The sequence below is a fragment of the Myotis nattereri genome (genome assembly GCF_964212035.1).
Source record: "Myotis nattereri genome assembly, chromosome: 19".
Classification (NCBI taxonomy): Eukaryota; Metazoa; Chordata; class Mammalia; order Chiroptera; family Vespertilionidae; genus Myotis; species Myotis nattereri.
In genome coordinates this window covers 8,766,491-8,782,344 of record NC_138095.1, presented here as the reverse complement: position 1 = coordinate 8,782,344, position 15,854 = coordinate 8,766,491, and the positions used below count along the sequence as shown (strand labels likewise).

General features: G+C 44.4%; 1 protein-coding gene and 2 pseudogenes across 3 annotated transcripts; all 3 read left to right on the top strand.

The window, feature by feature from the left end:
- The first annotated feature begins 235 nt into the window (after window positions 1-235).
- Window positions 236-6,367, top strand: LOC308535002 (DNA-directed RNA polymerase II subunit RPB2-like; annotated as a pseudogene). The gene is made up of 3 exons: window positions 236-281; window positions 2,365-4,497; window positions 5,162-6,367. The product of its transcript is annotated as a DNA-directed RNA polymerase II subunit RPB2-like (transcript).
- A 6,157-nt stretch (window positions 6,368-12,524) lies between these two features.
- On the top strand, window positions 12,525-15,041 carry LOC308535001 (PHD finger protein 10-like; annotated as a pseudogene). Its single transcript has 3 exons — window positions 12,525-12,555; window positions 13,226-13,353; window positions 14,320-15,041. The product of its transcript is annotated as a PHD finger protein 10-like (transcript).
- On the top strand, window positions 13,381-14,287 carry LOC308535233 (mediator of RNA polymerase II transcription subunit 8-like; the record flags this gene model as incomplete). The annotated part of the gene is given in 2 exon segments (XM_081114033.1): window positions 13,381-13,948; window positions 13,951-14,287. Coding segments are annotated over 2 exon segments (801 nt in total). The 3' UTR covers window positions 14,184-14,287.
- Window positions 15,042-15,854: the final 813 nt, after the last annotated feature.

Here is a 15,854-nt window from a genome sequence, read left to right as displayed (position 1 = left end):
TTTGGGGTCTTCAACAAAGCAGACACTTGGAGACATTAGGAGTCTGTTAAAGGCATAGCTCCAGACCCTTTTCTGACTTTGGCTTTGAGAAGCACTATAAAGGGGAATACCACTATTTATTGGTGGGGCAATGAAAGCACCTCTCAAATTATCCTGCCATGAGGATCAGAGAGTCATAAAGGAGCTACAGGTAACATATTCTACAAGGCTTAGCTAACATGGGCATGTTATCGAGATGCATCTGCCAGACTCTCCAAAGTACTTGAGTTCTCAGAAGGGAAGTATGGGTAGGGAAATCTCCATGTGGCAGCCTGGGGTGCACTGCTTGGGTACCCTTCAAGAAGAACTTGCTTTTCAGTCATAGGGTAGCACCTTTGGGCTCCATGGCACCATTCATGCTGTCACCATGGTCTTTGCTATGGGAGTCCTGGAGACTGTGAATGGCTGCCCAGTGTGGCACTCCTCTGAGGGGCAGTCTGTGCTCTGGAGTTCCCATGGGCTCTGAGATATTGTGGGATCTGCCTCTTGACCTGAGGCCCTCGCTGCCTGCTTCTACTTCCTGTCTTATCTCACATGGGTGTTGCCCACCGTCCCCATAAGCTGCTCGCATGACTAACTTCTGAGTCTTCCAATAAGCAGCTGCTTACCAGCTTATCCACTCCCCGAGGAGGAAGCAGGGTGGTGGGGGCACAGAACAGAAGCGATGTGGTGTGTGTGTGTGTGTTTCCAACACAACACCAGCAACAGCCTATGCCCAGTCTTAGCACTAGTCCCTTGTTCAGCCCAGACTGCCTCCATCGGTGCTACGCCTCATCCACCTCCCACATAGGGGCAGGCCTGCTCGGGTGGCCACACTTTCCCAGGGAGGTTCCACCCCAGCTCCTCCCAAGGGATCTTTAAAGCATAATTGCTGACCCGGGATGTGTTGGTGCTGAGTTTATCACGAAGCTAAACGCTGGCGTTCTTCCTTCAACTCGAGAGCCAAAACTAATATAAACACCCACTCCCCATTCGTTACCCTAATGCCATCAGCAATGTGAGCAGGCCTGACCCCATCAGAGGCCTCCTGATTTATGGCCTCACGAACAGACGCAGCCGGCTGGAAGCTGAGCTGGGCATCTGGGTACTTAGGAGGAAGCTGGTTTAAGAGAAGTGGCAGCCTCCCACCTGAGCTGGGGGGGCTACCGCCTTCTGCAGGGAGGAGATTTAAGAAGTTGGGGACTTTGCTGAGCAAATGGGAAAGGAAAGAGGCCACACTATCTATTTAGGGCAGAAACTGAGGGGAGAAATGAAGGGGAGGCAGAAAAGAATGTCTCAGTCAGCTGACCTAGGCAGAGGGGGGGAAGCTATTGCAAGCCTCCATCAGTGGCATGAGAAGGGGGTATGTGAGGTCTTACTCCCTTCACCCTTATCCATCTCCCCATGCCTTGGATGAGTCCTGGATCCGATTTTATTTTAGCAATATAATATGACAGAATTGTGGGCGGAATTCTCAAGGCAGAGTGTTGTTCTACCCATATTCTTTGCTTCACAGTAAAATTTTATTGCACACACACACACACACACACACACAGAGATAAGTGACAAAATTATAAGCATAGAGTTGCATGGATTTCACTCTTCTCAAGCCATCATTGGCAAGGCATCCCTACATGTGGAGGATTGGTGTTCTTTCCAAAGGCCTGATTCAAGAAAGATCTACCATAGACTTCTTTCCTATGTGCAGAAAGCCTCACCTGGTCCAATTAATGTATTTTATAGTTTTTTAATTACCTGTTGGGGGAAGATTTCAGCACAAGGACCTGCTAATTCCCTCTTCTTTCCATCTGTGAGAAGTCACTTATGCACAGGACAGCCTAGAAACTCAGAAAAGTTAACATCCCTGGGAAAACTTCAACCAATGGAAGCTGAGAGTGCATAGATGAGTGCCCAGCTTCCTGCCCTCCGAGGGTCAATCTGTGGTGTACTCTACATTGTGACGCAGAGCATCCCCTCGGGATGAGCCCCAACCGCCCACCATTATAACAGTCTCACTGTCATGTTTTTACTGTTTTTTTTTCTCTCCCTGTCCCTCTCTCGTCTTTGCTCTGGCTTCTTGGAAACAGCTTACAAATAAACCTTCTGCCCCCCAAGTCCTCACTCGGATACAAATGAAGACAGGGATACAAGTTAAGGTAGGGAAAGAGGAGGAAAGGTGGCCAGAGATTGCCTAGGCATTTCCCCACGTTATATGTAATTTTAAAAGTGTGGATAAGGATGCTGCATTCCAAGTATGTAGACAATGAGAAGACACCACATCACTGAAGTTCCCACAGGAAAATATTGGGGCTTCTGATCATCACCAACCCAGTTTTCCTTGAGAAGTTGAAGAACCGCCAAGATATTTGCTGAAGTTTGAACAAATTTCTCTCTCCAAGCCTACTCACTGGGAAAGCGATGGTGCTCCTTCACCACTGATGCCAAATGAGGCCAGATTACGAAACCTCACGTATTCTGCTCCACTTTATGTTGATGTAACAAAAATAGTCATTAAAAAAGGTGAAGAACAACTTCAGACTCAGCATCAGAAAACCTGTATAAGAAAAATTCCAATGATGTTGCATTCAACTTATTGCCTATTGAATGGCTTAACAGATCGTGATCTTTGTGAGTTAAATGAATGCCCCTTGGACTGGTGGCTATTTCATTATTAATGGATCAGAAAAAGTTCTAATTGCGCAAGAAAAAACGGCAACGAACACAGTCTACGTGTTTGCCAAAAAGGATTCTAAATGTGCCTACATAGGAGAGTGTAGATCATGTCTGGAGAATTCTTCCCGACCCACCAATGCTATTTGGGTTAGCATGCTGGCAAGAGGAGGACAGGGTGCAAAAAAGAGTGCTATTGATCAGCGCATTGTGGCAACTCTACCATATATCAAGCAAGAAGTTCCCATTATTATTGTGTTCAGAGCATTAGGTTTCGTGTCTGACAGATATTTTAGAGCATATTATTTATGATTTTGAAGGTCCAGAGATGATGGATATGGTTAAACCTTCTCTCGATGAAGCTTTTGTCATCCAAGAACAGAATGTTGCACTAAATTTCATTGGCTCAAGAGGGGCAAAGCCTGGTGTCACTAAAGAGAAAAGAATTAACTATGCAAAAGAAGTCTTACAGAAAGAAATGCTCCCTCACGTTGGTGTCAGTGATTTTTGTGAGACCAAAAAAGCTTATTTCTTGGGGTATATGGTGCATAGGTTACTTCTAGCAGCTTTGGGTAGAAGAGAATTAGATGACAGATCACTATGGAAACAAAAGATTGGATCTTGCTGGACTACTACTTGCATTCTTATTTAGAGGCCTGTTTAAGAATTTGCTTAAAGAAGTTCGGATCTATGCACAGAAGTTTATTGATCGAGGAAAGGATTTTAACTTGGAGTTGGCAATTAAAACAAGGATTATATCTGGTGGCTACAATACTCTTTAGCTACTGGAAACTGGGGTGACCAAAAGAAAGCTCATCAAGCCAGAGCTGGAGTATCTCAGGTGTTAAACCGCCTGGCGTTTGCATCTACTCTTTCTCACCTGCGTCGTTTAAATTCTCCAATCAGTAGAGATGGCAAGCTGGCAAAACCAAGACAGTTGCATAATATGTTGTGGGGAATGGTGTGTCCTGCTGAGACTCCAGAGGGCCATGCTGTAGGACTTGTGAGGAATTCAGCCCTGATGGCTTATATATCAGTTGGATCTCAACCTTCCCCAATTCTGGAATTTTTAGAAGAATGGAGTATGGAAAATTTAGAAGAAATTTCTCCTGCAGCTATTGCTGACGCAACCAAGATTTTTGTTAATGGCTGCTGGGTTGGAATACATGAAGATCCTGAACAACTTATGAACACTCTAAGGAAATTGCGGCGTCAGATGGACATTACTGTGTCTGAAGTTTCTATGATCAGAGATATTCGAGAGAGGGAGATTCGGATCTATACAGATGCCGGTCGTATTTGCAGACCACTTCCGATTGTGGAAAAACAAAAGCTTCTGTTGAAGAAGAGACATATTGATCAATTGAAAGAGAGAGAATATAACAACCACAGTTGGCAGGATCTTGTGGCCAGTGGGGTAGTGGAATATATTGATACTCTAGAAGAAGAAACAGTGATGCTGGCAATGACTCCAAATGATTTACAAGAGAAAGAAGTAGCTTATTGTTCCACATATACACACTGTGAGATTCACCCATCAATGATTCTTGGTGTCTGTGCATCTATTATTCCATTTACTGATCATAACCAGTCCCCTAGAAACACATACCAGTCTGCTATGGGTAAGCAGGCCATGGGAGTTTATATCACCAACTTTCACGTCTGTATGGATACATTGGCCCATGTTCTCTATTATCCTCAAAAACCGCTTGTGACTACACCGTCTATGGAATATCTGCGATTTAGAGAGTTGCCAGTAGGTATCAATTCAACTGTGGCCATTGCATCATACACTGGCTTTAACCCTTTGTGGTCATTTGTCTACTCTCAGCCACCAAAGCTTCTTCACCATTACGGTCGTATGTCTGCTCTCAGCCACCACAGCAAGGAACCGTACGAATCTTAACTCTATTCATTCATGTATCAGTTCATAATTTCTCTGAAAGCTCCTAAGTGTCTAAGTGACCTTGTCATGAACCAAAACATTGCCCCGACAAATCGGAGATATCGAAACTCAATATAAACAAACGCGGTCGTTCCACACTCGCCATGCAAAACACCGCGGCGAGTCCGTCGCCTTTTGAGAGTGAAGAAATCAACAAGCTTCGGAGATACTTCGCAGAATTTCAAATAAAGCTTTACAAATTACGTTTAACTGTAATTAGGCATTCTCGCTTGTTAAGATATTTCAAAATAATACTCCAAAATGGCAAAAAGAAAGTTACCGAAAGAAGTGTACTGTGAATCTGAAAGTAACGATGAAGAGTTTTATTTTGGCATCTTGAATACTGACTCTGACGTAGAAAGTGATAACGTTTGTAGTGATTCTACTAGTAGTGACGTAGTTCCAAAAAAGAATTAATAAATCTTGTTTATCCTTCATAATCTTGCATATTATGTATCACTGCTCTTTCAATGGAAATTAATTCCGACCAGTACGACACCCATGTCCAAATTTAATATGACCGCAAAGGGATAATCAAGAAGACTCCATTATCATCAATCGTTCAGCGGTAGACCGAGGCTTTTTCAGGTCCGTTTTCTATCAATCATACAAAGAACAGGAGTCTAAAAAAGGACTTGACCAAGAAGAAGTTTGAGAAGCCTACACGTGAAACATGCCTGGGTATGAGGCATGCTATATATGACAAGCTGGATGATGATGGTCTGATAGCTCCCAGGGTCCATGTATCGGGAGATGATGTTATTTTAGGCAAAAGAGTCACCCTGCCTGAAAATGAAGATGAACTGGAGAGCACTAATAGACGCTATACCAAGAGGGACTGTAGCACTTTTCTCAGGACTAGTGAGACAGGCATTGTGGACTAGGTTATGGTAACTCTCAACCAGGAAGGATATAAATTTTGTAAAATAAGGGTATGCTCTGTTAGAATTCCACAGATTGGAGACAAATTTGCCAGTCGACATGGTCAAAAGGGTACTTGTGGTATTCGTATAGACAAGAGGATATGCCTTCCACCTGCGAAGGAATCACCCCTGATATCATCATAAATCCCCATGCCATCCCCTCTCGTATGACAATTGGTCACTTGATTGAATGTCTTCAAGGGAAGGTTTCAGCTAACAAAGGCAAAATTGGTGATGCCACTCCATTTAATGATGCCGTTAATGTGCAGAAGATTTCTAACCTTTTGTCCGATTATGGCTACCATCTAAGAGGAAATGAGGTCTTGTACAATGGATTCACTGGTAGAAAAATCACATCACAAATTTTCATTGGCCCCACTTATTACCAGCATTTGAAGCATATGGTGGATGACAAGATTCATTCTCGTGCTAGGGGGCCTATTCAGATCCTTAACAGACAGCCCACGGAGGGTAGATCCCGGGATGGTGGCCTGCATTTTGGTGAAATGGAACGAGACTGTCAGATTGCCCATGGGGCAGCCCAGTTTTTAAGGGAAAGACTGTCTGAGGCATCAGATCCATATCAGGTTCATGTTTGCAATCTTTGTAGAATAATGGCGATTGCTAACACTAGGACCCATAAGTATGAATGCAGGGGCTGTCGGAATAAAACCCAGATTTCTTTGGTGCGAATGCCTTATGCGTGCAAACTGTTGTTTCACGAGCTTATGTCTATGAGTATTGCACCTCGAATGATGAGTGTTTAGCTCTTTTAAAAGATTCTCAACAAGACACTTATCAATGCCTTTTGTGTCTTATTTTAATGATATGGCTTTTTAAAATAACAAATAAATGTGTTACATTGTGAAAAAAAATAATTCTTCCTACCTGAATCCGGCTTACCCCCAAGTCTATACCACCAATATGTAGAGTTGGCTCTGCATGCCAGAACCCTTACCATCTTAGGGAGTTCCTGGTTGCAGACTATATAAAGCATCAGTGGAATAGTCCCTGTATTTGGGGACAGGTTGGTGATAACATTGATGAAAATTCTCACTGTCCATGTCAGAAACATCCAAAGCTGTAGAGAATTTTTATAAGAGCTTATTTGAGCCAAACTGATGACATAACCCTGAAGAGCAAGATCTCAGATGCTCCGGAAAGTAAGTTTTGCAACCTCTTTGATACATTTGAAATTAATGAAGGAGCTAAGGAAGATTAAAGGTGGGAGAAAGCAAGGTGGGCATTGGCTTACAGGCTAGTTAACAAGATTATGTGTTCTCTTGAGGATTAATACCTCCCTCCAGCAAAGAGCAGAGGACGCCAAGGGATGGGGGCCACAGAATGGGCCAAGTGGATTCCTGAATGGGGTCTGCGCATGCCTCCTGACCATGCATGGATACATGGACCTGCAAGGGGACAAGATGTGAGTTCTATTAAGATCAAGATACAGAGGAGCTTGTTTTTGGCATATTTATGTATCTGCGAGTAAAAGCAGTCCACAGACAAATCTAGAAATCAAGCTTCAGAAACAGAAATCTAGAGGCAAATATGAATAGAAAGGAACTAATATATTCATCTTCCAGGAGCAGAAGATTCCAGAGGAAAGGTTCACAGTGAACCAACCTGGATCAGCCCCACCAGCTGGGCAGCTATGGTGAAGTCAAAACAAGTTCATGACAAACCTTAACTTTTCCAATATCTAAGAAGAAAGCATCTGAAAGGAGGAAAGATTGAGCCTGAGCTCCTTCCACCCCAAACATGTCCCTTGGGAGAGTGACGGTAGGAAGAAGAAATGACCAGAAGGCTAGGTGCAGCTCATTAGGGGACACCTGACATTTCGATGGTTTTGGAGCTCCATGGTAGGAAAGGATATTAACACGAAAGGGCAAGAAAAGGCTCCAGGCAGGGATCCTATGACTCCCAGCAGCACCTGGTCCTCAGGGACTCAGACCCCTGAGAGCAGGGAGCAGGTTTGGAATCTGAGACAACCTGTCATCCCAGATCAGCCTCAGAGGGACGCTCCCCTGATCTCTGCCCCTCCTCCATGTCTGACTGCTTCGGCGCTTGACTTTAATCCCTCCTTTCTGAGCTGACGCAGAACAAGCCGCATGCACCCTTTCTTCTTTAGAGATAGAGATCCCCTCCGTGCCCCCTAGCAGCAGGGAAACAGACTCTTGCTCTCCTGGGTCAGGGAGGAGACCCTCAAAAGATAGCCCGCTCCCAAGGCCAGGCCTCCCCTCCTTCCTGAAGTCAGAGGCTGGAGCCACTGTCAGGTCTCATTAGAGGAGCCGAGTGTCCTTGCTTCCACTCTTAAAGGGGCAGAGATGGGGTAATCACCCCCACAGGGAAGTCAGGGTGGGGGTGGACGCTCTGAACTAAGTATTCAGGCTCATTAAGGCCAGATCCAGGAGATGCTACTTGTGCCCCTGCACTGAGCAATTCTGACTAGCTTTGTTCAGGTCCTTCATCAGGGCCAGGGAACTAATTGACTGTGAACCTGGAGGCTCCATCTTGGTGAATGCAGAGGATTCCTGGGAACAGAAAAAGATACATGGCAGAGAAAACAAAACTAAATAAGCATTGTAGTTTCCTCCTAGTTGTTTCTCCCAAAATAGATCATTTGGGGCAATCCTACCTTCAAGTGATAGGCCTTCATTAACCCAACGGCAACAGGCTTAGAAAAGTTTCTAAAACATCTAGTTTGGTCATTTAGAGAAGACATTTAAGACCAAAGATGCGAAGTAAGAAAGTAAGGTTCGCTGAGGGGAAGCTGGAGTTTCTTGGTTCCAGTAGCACAGTGGCCAGAAGAGGGGTGCAGAGAAGGCAGTTTCAAAACCAGTAAACATTTTCAAGAGCAGAAGATTCCAGAAGGGAGGCTCACAATGAACCAAATCCATCAGCCCCAGCAGCTGGGCAGCTATGGGCCAATCAAAACAAGTTCATGACAAATGACTTCCAGTAAGAAGAAAGCACCAATGCCTCTTCCATCCCATCTCTAGGTCACACTGGACATTGACTTCTTTTGGGGGAAGGGGAGGTGGGTAAGGCACAAGCTCCATACACCATTCCAGTGGGATTGCAAATGGCTCTCTGGAGTCTCTACAGACGGTTGTTTCCTACTCAAGTAAACTCAGGTCCAAGAAGGTGAGGGTCAGAGAAAGGCAGAGGTGTTGGCCAAGATGACCGTTTTCTCCAGAAATCACAAGGAGGCAAGTACACCCCAAGAGGCTGGCAGAGGGGGCACAGTTACTCTAGCCCCAGAGCCAGGTCAGGAGAGAGCCTCAACAGGAGCAGTCTACACAGCTTTCTGCTCCTGTCCTTCGGCTCTTGACTCGGGAGCCTCTGGCTTCACATGGTGTCGGGTACCCCAAGAGCCATCTCCCTACAGAGATGGTCAGCTATGGTCAAGTCAAAACAAGTTCACAACAAACCATATGCACTGAAGGTGCATCCTGGACAAGTTTGAATAACCCAATACGATGAGAGGACCATTTTCCTTATCTATAGGCAACTTTACACCCCCCATACCTGAACATTCTGGGGAGACTCAAAGACCAGAGGAAGGACTCCAGAGACCTAAGCACCCTCAGGCTGAACCATGCCTTACTCTGCAAGTAATGGCATTCAGTTTGGGCTGACTTGCCCTTGAGTGGCACAAACTCCTCCCTCTGAGATGTGTCCCGCTTGCCTCAGACAAACCAGGAGTAACATCCCCTTAGCCACAGTGACTAGTTCACATAATCCAGACCTAAGGTACTGGCAATCAGCACTTGGCATCCATTCCCTAACCAGGGTGCTATTCAGGACTGTTGCTGGGAATTCTGTCAGTGTTCTCTTGCCTTCTGAATGCTACCATGAGGGAGGAGCTTATGGGGGGAATGAGAAAAGAAATCTGGGGAAACCACACCTCAAGTCCCCCTGTCCACATGTATGCATGTGCACACACACACTCAGTGGAGGGAGCAGAGAAGCATATTTCTGGATTTTTAACTCCAGATTTTTCCAGAAAATCTACTGATGCTTTCTTTCCCCCCTCCCACCACGGAAGCAACCTGCAATTGATTTCTCTGCTATTCTAAGGTAAAAATGATTCTATATTTTAAATGCAAACATCTAGAATGGGTGGTTCAAGAATTCTGCAGTGAGAAATATAGGAATAATTCCTGAAAAAAGTCATATGGCAAATTCTGTTCTCTCTAATTTGCAAGATTGAGGAGAGAGTAACCGCAAATGTACTCACTATGTCACCTGCACAGGTAGGTTTTAGATCACTCCTCATGACAATGACAGACAAAAATTTAATACTCTGCTTACTACATGTCAGACACAGTTCTAAGCATTTTATCTGCTTTACTTCAAAGTGTTTTTAGGATTAAGTGAATTGTGCTGTTTTTATCTCATATACATCTGAGTAAACTGGCCAAGTTACCAGATCCATGCCTCAAAGCCACAGAAAATCAGTGGTTGGGCAGGGTTCTCACTCAATGTCTGGTCCCCATTGATAACTTCAATGCTAGCTCATCCTATCTCTATCAATGATGTCAATCAAACACATTTGTAGATGTGAATGTATGTAGAATTCAAAAATGTTCACAAAGGGGAGCTCATTGCTGCATAGTATTCCATCGTGTAGATGTACCACAGTTTTCTAATCCATTCATCTGTTGTTGAACACTTAGGCCGTTTCCAGATCTTAGCTATGGTGAATTGTGCTGCTATGAACATAGGGGTGCATATATCCTTTCTGATTGGTGTTTCTGGTTTCTTGGGATATATTCCTAGAAGTGGGATCACAGGGTGAAATGGGAGTTCCATTTTCAGTTTTTTGAGGAAACTCCATACTGTCTTCCATAGTGGCTGCACCAGTCTGCATTCCCACCAGCAGTGCACGAGGGTTCCTTTTTCTCCACATCCTCTCCAGCACTTGTCGTTTGTTGATTTGTTGATGATAGCCGGTCTGACAGGTGTGAGATGGTACCTCATTGTTGTTTTGATTTGCATCTCTTGGATGATTAGTGACTTTGAGCATGTTTTCATATGTCTCTTGGCTTTCTGAATGTCCTCTTTTGAAAGGTGTCTATTTAGGTCCTTTGCCCATTTTTTGATTGGATTGTTTATCTTCCTTTTGTTAAGTTGTATGAGTTCCCTATAAATTTTGGAGATTAGGCCCTTATCAGATTTGACATTGGCAAATATGTTTTCCCACACAGTGGGTTTTCTCGTTGTTTTGTTGATGGTTTCTTTTGCTGTGCAGAAGCTTTTTATTTTGATGTAGTCCCATTTGTTCATTTTCTCTTTAGTTTCAAGTGCCCTAGGAGCTGTATCAGTGAAGAAATTGCTTCGGCATATGTCTGAGATTTTGTTGCCTTTGGATTCTTCTAGAATTTTTATGGTTTTCTGTCGTACATTTAAGTCCTTTATCTATTTTGAGTTTATTTTTGTCTATGGTGTAAGTTGGTGGTCTAGTTTCATTTTCTTGCATATATCTGTCCAATTTTCCCAACACCATTTATTGAAGAGACTATCTTGACTCCATTGTATGTTCTTGCCTCCTTTGTCAAATATTAATTGAGCATATTGGTTCGGGCCAATTTCTGGGCTCTCTATACTATTCCATTGATCTATATGCCTGTTCTTGTGCCAGTACCAGGCAGTTTTGAGAACAGTGGCTTTGTAATACATCTTGATATCTCGTATTGAGATCCCACCTACTTTGTTCTTCTTCAGGATTGCTGCAGCTATTCGGGGTCTTTTTTTACTCCAGATGAATTTTTGGAGAGTTCGTTCTAGATCTGTGAAGTATGCTGTTGGTATTTTAATGGGAAGTGTGTTGAATTAATAGATTGCTTTGGGTAGTATGGACATTTTAATGATGTTGATTCTACCAATCCATGAACACGGTATGTTCTTCCATCTGTTTATGTCTTCCTCTATATCTTTTTTCAACGTCCTGTAGTTTTCTGAGTAGAGGTCTTTTACCTCTTTAGTTAAGTTTATTCCTAGGTAGTTTAATTTTTTTGGTGCGATGGTAAATGGGATTGTTTTTATAATCTCTCTTTCTGAAAGTTCACTATTGGTGTATAGAAATGCCTCAGATTTCTTGGGGTTAATTTTGTATCCTGCTACATTGCCAAATTCATGTATTAAGTCTAGTAGCTTTTTGATGGAGTCTCTAGGGTTTTGTATGTATAATATCATGTCGTCTGCAAATAAGGACAGTTTTACTTCCTCTTTTCCAATTTGGATGCCTTTTATTTCTTCTTCTTGCCTAATTGCAATGGCTAACACTTCCAGTACTATGTTGAACAGGAGTGGTGAGAGTGGGCATCCCTGTCTTGTTCCTGTTCTTAGGGGAAATGGTGTTAGTTTTTGTCCATTGAGTATGATGTTGGCTGTGGGCCTGTCATATATGGCTGAATAGAAACCCATTTGAACAACACCTGGTCATTCTTTGTATGTTAAGGCACATTTAGGAGAGAACCAACTATGCTGATCATCTGAAAAAAAAAAAAATTCATAAGTTGAAATCCTATTGCCCCAGCCAATGGGATTAGGAGCTGGAGCTTTGGGAGGGGATTAGGTCCTGGGAGTGGAGCCTTCATGATGAGATTTGTGCCCTTATATAGGAGGCCTGAGAGAGCTGCCTGCCACATTCCCTAAGTGAGAATACAAGAAGTCAGAAGTCTGCAATTGGAAGAGGGCCTGCACCAACCGACCATACAGCTAATAATTAAAAATATGGGCTTGAGGCGGGGCGTGAGGTTTCAAGATGGCGATTGCTGGATAGCTGACTGGGAGCCACGGTGAAGGCCCCTACGAAGGGAAAGAGGACGAGAATCCTCCCCTCCCGGTGCCTCGCAGTCCCAAAGCCCAGCAGAAGCGTTTGGACATTCTTATGTTGATCCTGGTAGCTTTTGTGGTTTGGTTTTTTTTTAATAAACAAGTGAACCATACAGATTGTCAACATGGGACGAAGATCCACACCATCTGCCGGAAGCCGGTCCATCCTTGCTGCTTGACACAGTCACTGCAGGGAAGAAACATCTGCACAGCATATGTTTCAAGGGACCTGACGTATATGGCATACTGTTCTTAATATGTTTGCTCACCTTCTTGGTGCTATTTTAACCAAGGTGCCCTCTCCGAGAAAGGTTGTTTCCATAGGTAGGGATTTTTTCCTGAAGTTAGGGAGGGAATAAAACCCCTTAACTAAATGCCAGGTGGGTAGTTAATCACTTTAACTACGAACAATCACCCTTAAGCTACATAATCTTTACTCCCTGGAATGGAGATAAGAAATGCCCTAACCTTTGGAATAGAAATTGATAGGATTAAAATCAACTGGTATAAATACAGATGTAACAAGACAATAAGACACAGAACCTGGCTGGAGATCCTGGCTAGAGATCCTGGCTAGGCTGCTGATCAACTGAATGCTGTCTCTGTGTCATTCCTTCTTCGCTGACTCTGTCCACACCTTTGGGGACTCCTGGATCTGTTGGGGTTGGACCTCAACAAATCGGGAGTCTCAAGCTCCCGACTGCTCTGAACTCCAGTTCCGGGCTAGTCTCTGGGGACCCAGACTCATACAGGTAGAAACTGGGCTGACTGGCAGCAAGTGGAACTTGAGGGTGGCTTTCTCTCAGAGGTGCTGCTGAGTATTGAGTTATTCTGCAAGAGAAAGAACACCAGTGCATCACGGACCACTACAAAGAGTACTCGCAAATGCAGCAGCAGAATAGGCAGAAAGTGGAAGCCAGCAAAGTGCAGAGTTTATCAAGAAAGCTGCCAAGGGTGGTTGCCGCAGACATTGCCGCTGCTATGCAGAGGGAGGAGAAGCAGCTTGAAGCGTCATTAAATGCACTGCTGAGTCAAGTGGCTGATCTGAAGAATTCACTGGGGAGTTTCATTTACAAATTAGAGAACGAGTATGACCGGTTGACCTGGCCCTCTGTCCTGGACAGCTTTGCCTCGCTCTCTGGACAGTTGAACACTCTGAACAAGGTCTTGAAGCATGAAAAGACACCACTGTTCCGTAACCAGGTTATCATCCCTCTGGTGTTGTCCCCAGACCGTGATGAAGATCTTATGCGGCAGACAAAAGGACGGGTACCTGTTTTCAGCCATGAGGTAGTCCCTGACCATCTGAGAACCAAGCCTGACCCTGAGGTTGAAGAGCAAGAGAAGCAACTGACAACAGATGCTGCCCGCATTGGTACTGATGTAGCTCAGGAGCAGATCCAGAGTTTAAATAAAATGTGCTCAAACCTTTTGGAGAAAATCAGCAAAGAGGAACGAGAATCAGAGAGTGGAGGTCTCCGGCCAAACAAGCTGACCTTTAACCCTGCAGACACCAATGCCTTGGTGGCAGCTGTTGCCTTTGGAAAAGGGCTAATTGGAGACCTGCAGGCAGCAGTGGATCTGGCCAGCCAGGCCAGCCAGGAACTGGAACAATCCTTGCAGGAGCCTCAGGATCACAGCAGGTGCATATGACAGGTGCTCCAAGCCAGCAGCAATCAATTCTCAGTGGGGTACAAATGGCCCAAGCAGGTCAACCAGGGAAAATGCCAAGTGGAATAAAAACCAACATCAAGTCAGCTTCAATGCATCCCTACCAGCGGTGAGTGTGGCCAGCGACCTCAACTCCCAGATGTTCTTTGTAGAGCTAGGCAGTGAAATTGCCTTTTGCCCAAACTGACCTAGATGGGTACAAGAAAAGAACATGGGCTTTCAGCAACAGACAAAAAAAAAAAAAAAAAGCCGTGGAGTTCAATAGCAGCCAGAACCGGGAGCGCATGGAGGAGAGGAGGGCACACTTCGACTTACAGACACACGTCATCCAGGTGCCTCAAGGGAAGTACAAGGTGTTACCAACAGAGCAGATCAAGGTCAGCTCCTACCCGGTGGCCCTCATCCCCGGACAGTTCCAGGAATATTACAAAAGGTACTCGCCAGATGAGCTGTGCTACTTGCCATTGAACACGACTCTTTAGGAGCCACCGCTGGATCCGGAGCTGCCCGCGCTCGACAGCGAGGGCGACTCGGACGATGCTGAGGACAGGCGTGGGGACGAGAAGAAGAGGAACAAGGGCACTTCTCCAAAGGTCATTCCCAATGCTCTATGTGGAATTTGTCTGAAGGGTAAGGGGTCCAATAAGAAAGGGAAGGCTGAACATCTTATACACTGCTCCCAGTGTGAGAACAGCGGCCATCCTTCTTGCCTGGATATGACCATGGAGCTTGTTTCTATGATTAAGACCTACCCATGGCAGTGCATGGAATGTAAAACTTGCACTGTGTGTGGACAGCCCTACCATGAAGAGGAAATGATGTTCTGTGATGTGTGTGACAGAGGCTACCACATGTTCTGTGTGGGCCTCAGTGCTATCCCATCAGGTCGCTGGATTTGTGACTGTTGTCAGCGAGCTCCCCCAACACCCAGGAAAGTGGGCAGAAGGGGGAAAAACAGCAAAGAGGGATAAAATAGTTTCTCAACCCTAATACTGTAATATGCATTTAAGTGAATTATTTGGTGCCAACTTATTTCCAATTCTCATTTTTATGCCAATAAAAGATTTTTGAAATGAAAAGTAAAAAGAAGTTCTCCCACTGATTCTCACAGCTGATTCCCACAGCCAATTGGCCTGGAGGTCAATTCCTCCCAGTGATACCTACAACAGTCAAGGCTTAACTACAAGACTGTGCACAAAGCCCACAAAGGGGTGCACCAAGAGTGTCCACCTCAGGTAATTGGGGAGGCTGAGCCACTGGGCCCTATAGGACACCTAGCACAGAAAGCCACTCTGTCAACACAGGGAAGCATAAAAAATGCGGAGACAAGGAAATAGGTCACAAATGACAGAAATGGAGGAAAGCAAACTTGATATAGAGTTCAAAACCACACTTTTAAAGTTTTTCAAGAATTTTCTAGAAACCACCAATAAATTTGGTAAGACCCTCAAAAAGTCTGGTGAGACCACCGATAAATGTAGTGAGACCCTCAAGTAATCTAGTGAGATCCTTGAGGTTATGAAAAAGGACCAACTAGAAATTAAGCATACACTGACTGAAATAAAGGATATTATGAGAGTTCCAACAGCAGACTAGAGGATTGCAAGAATCAAGTCAAATATTTGAAATACGAAGAAGCAAAAAACACCCAACCGGAAAAACAAAAAGAAAAGAGAATCTAAAAATATGAAGATAGTGTAAGGAGCCTCTGGGACAACTTCAAGCATACCAACATCTGAATTATGGGGGTGCCAGAAGAAGAGGGAGAGCAAGATATTGAAAAT